Genomic DNA, 6,000 nt, shown 5'->3' with positions numbered 1-6,000 from the left:
TTTATTCTCAGTCCCCTTCCTAATAACTCCCAACACGGAGTTTGCTTTTTTCACAGCTGCTACATACTCGGTTGACATTTTCATTGAGCTGTCTGCCGCAACCTCGACATCTCTTTCAGCCTCAGTGTCAGCCAGTTCAGACCCCATCAACGTATATTTAAAGTTAGGATTTTTTGTTCCATTGTGTACACGGTGAACAGATACTAGACAGTCACTACAAAAGCTGGAGACAAGCCTTTTTGGGGGGAGGAGGCAGGGTTGATCTCACTCCAGTTCGCTAACAAAACCTGCTGCTCTTCATTGCTTTGCAACCTCACCCACGCAAACTACTTCTGGTGCCAACAGCTATGCCAACAGCTAGGTATTTTTAGGGGTACATACTGCACTGTTGAAGAACCATAGCTCTGGTACTTATTCTGGCAGGGACAGGAGAAAGAGGGAATAGCTGTATACTCCTAGCACACCCTTGGGAACAAAACCTATATGATGTTTTTATTTGTTGCGCTCGCAATGTCTTGCCTACCGGTGGCTACTTCAAAGCGGCAAAGCATTTCCCCATTTTATGAAACTCTGCTTTCTTCTCCTTCTCCTTCTGCAGAGCCATATCATTCTATTTGATAGATTTCACTTCTGGAGCTGCAGAACTCCTGAAACTATAATGGCAATCCAAAGCAAATAAACCCCAAGGTGTAAACCAGTAACAACTCCGCTCTCCTTTTCTATATCATTGTGAGGCTCCTCTCAGCCAAGGCTTCTTTCCGGCCTGTGCTCCGATGCCAGCTTCAGACAATCTTCTATTGTTAATGTTCATTAACATGAACATTAACTTGTTCACTTTCCAAAGAAACTTCAGACTTCACAGGTTGTACTTAAGAGTTCTCAAAAAGTTTAGGTACTTCTGGAAGCAAGATGGTAAAGCTAGAACTACTGAAAACTCTTGAGGTTGTATTTCAGTGTTTAAAGCAAGAATTTTTTGCTCTTTGTAGTAATTTGATTTCACATTAGGAGAAGAAAAGGAACAACTGAGAAAAAATTCATCAACATGTTTTATTGTGCAAGACAGTACTTTACAAGAGAGAGCGAGCGAGAGAGAGAGAGAGAGAGAGAGAGAGAAAGAGAGAGAGAGAGGAATGCACACAATGGAAATTCCCATCCATTCTCATAGTGGCTGAGTTTAACATAGCCATAGCTTCTCTATTTTGCCACTTCTATCAACTGGCAATAGAAAATGTCTTAGAAAACACTAATAATTCCATTTCCCAAGTGAGGGGGGTTGATAATAATGAGACAGTACTTGCTTTTACTGCTAAATGATTTTTGTTAGAGAAAGAGATGATTTTTTGCGGTGGCTGAACAATACCCTGCTGCACACATTATCTGCCCGTCCCCTCCCTACCAGCTACAAAACTTATGTTTTGTTTAAAAAAAAAACACATTTACTTGGAAAAACAAACCCCAGCGTTGTGGGCTTGCTCCTGAGTAGGCACACAGACTGCAGTCTTGATCGGTTGCTCCTCTCCTCAGTTTCCAGAATCATGATTAACACTCCACAGCATGTGATATGAGCTTTATGCCGCACCAGGCCTACAGAAACTTGTGATTCATTTCACTGAACCCAGTCCACCAGCCGTGTCTAGTGAGCTGCTAGAAACTGTTTTTTTAAAAAACCCTTCTGTTTTTGCTGCATCTCTAGAACTCTGGCGGGGGGCCGGGGGTGGGGGGAGCAGTCCTCAAGCACAAGGCAGGATACAGTATATGGCTGAATAGCTGTATTTGGCCTGGTAGGCTACAAGATGTACAGGCCTGTGTCGCACACGCTCCATTGCCCTATTTCCTCCTCCCAGAATAATATACTCAGTCACTAGGTCCCCATCTCCATACATCATGCATACCAAAAAGATTATTTAGGAGAAGGACAGGACTTATTGCAATGCGTGTCCACTTTAAGAATCCTGGGCTGGCTGGGGCTATTTGCACTTCCTTAGCCTTCTGGCTAAGCTTTGCTAGCAGTGTGCTCCTGCAGCATAAAGGTGATTGCTCTACAGTCCGTCACCTCCTCAGGAAGGTAGCCCTCCGTGTCCCGAACAGTAGGGTCAGCTCCAGACTTCAGCAGCAGCTCCACGATGTCAGAAAACTCACAGGTGGAAGCTAGAGAGGAAAGGGCAAAGTGAACACAAGTTACGATTAAGCAGTAGCGGATGAGTGACGTGTGCTACAGCTACAGAGGCAAATGATAGGAAAACCAAGCAGAGCCTGATGGCAAGGATAGCAGAGGGAAATTCTGCTTGAGAGTGATATTCCAAATTCTATCGGCCTGCTAAGGATCACATTTCAGTTTCCTGAAATCTATATTGGACCATGGTTTGATGGTCTATAGCAAAGACCAATGACGTACTATGCAGGGAAAAGGATAAAAAGTCTGAGCAGGAGTCTTGGAAATGACTGTATGCAGCCTTTGCTTTTATTGATAGATACTGAAGGAGAATTACTTTAGAGGTAGCCAGAAATGCATTGCCTGCTGAAATGAAGGGAAAGGTAAGTGGTGCAAGATATTAAATTTAAATCATAACCTTTAAGCCTGTAACCCTGACTCTGATATTTTGTGACTTTTAGGCAATCTTAAAAATGGAATTATTTTACCAAACCATTAACACAATTTTCTTAGGCTCATCTTTATGAAAAGACAAATTGTAGGAAAGACATTTCAGGACGTGAGAATATTTCTAGGCAGAACAAGAACACAGGATCCTGCGCCAGATACTGCTTAGAATTGTTATTAATTTTAATTTCATTTTGCGAAAATATATATATGCTGCCTTTGGTCCAGTGCTGCCACCACCACTGAATTTTCCATAGTGGTTGTTCATGATGCACCAGCAAACAGATTTTTAAAATCCTGGGTATGAGATGGATGAGGCAGAAAACAAAGCAATCCTACCAGCTACATACAGCACATGCATCTTTTAAGCAACTATGCTGTGACAGGGAAGTGGGGCGGGGGGAGTCTGTTTTCTCAGCTGCCATTTTGGTTGCAATGCCATCCACTGGAGTTCTCATGGGTAGTGAATACTTTGGTAAATTTAGAGGCTCTTGTGCATGATCATGTAGAATAAGAGAGCTCAGCATATCACTGACTGCACTAAAATTTGCTCTTATTCGCCTGAAGATTTTACATTCTCACTGTCTGTTCAGCATCTGCCTTTTGCTAGGTCCAGGAGGCGGATGAATGGATCTGAGACTGAAAGACCGTAGGTTTGCTTGCATATAAAATAACTGCACTGTGGATCCCTCCCTGCCTCACCTCATCCCTCCCACTGAGTGTTACTAAAACAGCATGCAACAGAATAGCTGAAAGAACAGGGCTGCTGATGCATAAGCAGCATAACTGACATTCTTCGGGTGTACAGGCACATTATAGACTTTGCACTCATGCCATTCAGGTGTTCAGATGCTACCTCTGCCCAGGCCAAGCAGATACATGCTGAGATGGGTGATGCTGCACACTTCCCCCAACAGCCCCTGCACACTTGCTGCAGGGAAGAAGGATTTTTGCTGTTGGGGTACAGGGCTGAATCCTTTCCAGGGCTCATTTTAGAGCTCGCTCCACATATTGAGGAGATAGCAGCCTCATGGAACTCAAAGGTTTCAGTTACTGAAAGTATTAAGGCAGGCACTTCAGCTGCTCTGTGGACACTCCCTCTTAGAGCTCCTTAGCTTGATGCCTGTGCTCTTCTTCCTCCTCTTGAGCATTGAAGGGGAATGGGATTAACAATTTAGCTTCAAGGAGCTAGACTGCTGGCCTGAATGTCACTGAAGAGCTTCAAGTTGCAGAGCCTGAAAGATCAGGTGTGAGTAAGGATGCTGGAGGTGCATATACAGAGCAAATCTATTTGGTAATGGATCTATCACACTCTCAGTGACCACATCACAAAGCTGCCAGAAATGAGTGGACTGCTTACAGTGAGCTTGCTTAGTGCATTTTGACAGTGGGGTTAAGAGTCTATATTAGGGGGCCCTAACCTTCTTCAGCCTGCAGGCACCTTTGGAATTCTGATATAGTGTGGTGGGTGAAGCCACAAAAATGGCTGCCACAGGTGGCAGAGCCAGCCACAAATGGCTGCCACAGCTTACCTTCAGTTACACAGTGAAGATCCTTGAGCTGTGTTGGCAGCTGCTGCCAAAGCAATGTTTTTAAAAATATGCACAGCCAATCATACCTCCAATGGCTAATTGAAAACCTTGCAAAAGCCCCACCTTGCCCTGGCCACTTTCTAAAAAACTTGGTGGGCACTACGTTGGGGATCCCTAGTCTATGTTGTTTTCCATGGAAAAAAAAATCCTGTTGTTTCCCGTCCAAGTCCAAACATTTTAAAAGGGTTGCTCATTGTGCCACAGGCAAGTGGACCATGACAGCGTTGGGAAAACATACTCGCAGAATAGAAAAGTAAGAAAAATATAGAAATAGAAGAAAAAGGTAGAGAAAAAGAGAAGAAAATTACTGGATCTCAGTATGATAAAGAGGAAGTGCCAAATGTATTACTACTACAGAGAACAGAGGGGAAGGTGCAGCTGCTCCCCACTGGATATGTACCTTGTGTGGGATGGGTGGAGTTGGCATCTAAAGATAAGCTCTAAAGGTTTCTCAGAACATGCGTCTGCCTATATCGTGCCTTCACAGATACCCTGAAAACGAACCCTACCATACCAATGAAATATAAGAATGGGCCCTACCTTTCTAGCTTTACACTAGTAAAACAATGATTTTAAAATGAAAGTCAAAGAATGTGATTCTCTTCCCATTTGGGTCTTAAAACGGTTATTTAGTTAGCACACTGAAGAAAGAATAGCAGCTTCTGCTTGCCAAAGTGATGAGATGCAGAAATATTTTACAAATCAGAATTTGCTTCACGGGCTGCATATGGTAGCAGTTGCTCAACGTAATTAATTTGGAAATCCTAATGAGGTCTTAAAGGCAGGAAGACATAAATACATTCAAGTCAGAATATTAAGTGAAATGCTATAGATTGGGTGGCTGTTTTGTAGTTCTCTTCACGCTCCTTAGTATTGTGACTAAACTAGAATAATCCAAAACCACAAAGCCATGCTCTCTTGCCCTGGACAAGAAACATTTGCTTAGTCTCATTAATAGATGTTGTGATAATCTGCATCTCAGCAGTGCTGTGAGGGCAAACCCATCAGGACTGGATAGGGCAGCCTTGAATTGTGAAGGCATAGTGGTTTAATTTTCTTTCCTGCTTGATTTCATCTGAAAAACATAGTAAGAGATTTACATCTGAGGGGAGTCACAAGGGAAAACAGGGTGGGAGAAACATTTGTGGAAAAGCCCAGAATTCCATTTCTCTTGGGGATGGGGGGCAGCAGGAAGACGGAGTATCATCCAATACAGCTGTTGTATTGGAAGAAGACTGTAAGAGGGAAGAGGGAGGTGGAGCTTTTGTGAGAGGACAGGGCTTGGAGCAAAGGGTGGCGGTTGAGTACTACAGTACATTTGAATAGGGACATTCACTACTTAGCTATCTGTACTCAAGCACGAAGAGTGGCTTGAGAAGCAATCCTCTCTTTACCATCTGCATGCCAAGTTAGGACTGCAGAAGCATATCTGAACTATGACATTGTTTGCAAAAAGGCATAAATCCATATAGGATACAGCTTCACTTGCATGATCCTTTCATGTGATGTTGAACCACAATTCTAGTAACATTTTTGGTGGTCTCCGGCCCTAGGGAGGCTCGCCTGGCCTCAACCACAGCCAGGGCCTTTTCGGTCCTGGCTTCACTTGTATGATCATTTCATATGATGCTGAATCACAATTCTAGTAACGTTTATGGTGGTCCCTGATCCTAGGGAGGCTCGCCGGGCCTTGACCAGAGCCAGGGCCTTTTCGGTCCTGGCACCGGCCTGGTGGAACTCTCTGTCTGATGAAATCCTTCCACCGGACCTATAAGACAGAGATGTTCCGCCAGGCGTATGGCGGAGGCT

At 43.9% G+C, this 6,000-nt stretch overlaps 1 protein-coding gene across 1 annotated transcript in view; it reads right to left on the bottom strand.

Annotated features, from left to right (window-relative positions):
* Nucleotides 1-1,029: 1,029 nt before the first annotated feature.
* ACBD6 (acyl-CoA binding domain containing 6) overlaps nt 1,030-6,000 on the bottom strand; it is a 172,390-nt gene continuing 167,419 nt past the window's right edge. Inside the window, exon 8 of the mRNA XM_054981553.1 lies at nt 1,030-2,148. Coding sequence (XP_054837528.1) covers nt 1,994-2,148 — 155 coding nt within the window. The 3' untranslated portion in view covers nt 1,030-1,993. The remainder of the gene's footprint in view (nt 2,149-6,000) is intronic.

This window comes from Eublepharis macularius, chromosome 5 (genome assembly GCF_028583425.1).
Source record: "Eublepharis macularius isolate TG4126 chromosome 5, MPM_Emac_v1.0, whole genome shotgun sequence".
In the NCBI taxonomy this organism is placed as follows: Eukaryota; Metazoa; Chordata; class Lepidosauria; order Squamata; family Eublepharidae; genus Eublepharis; species Eublepharis macularius.
The sequence above is the reverse complement of the archived record's forward strand: the minus strand, read 5'-3'. Positions and strand labels throughout refer to the sequence as shown.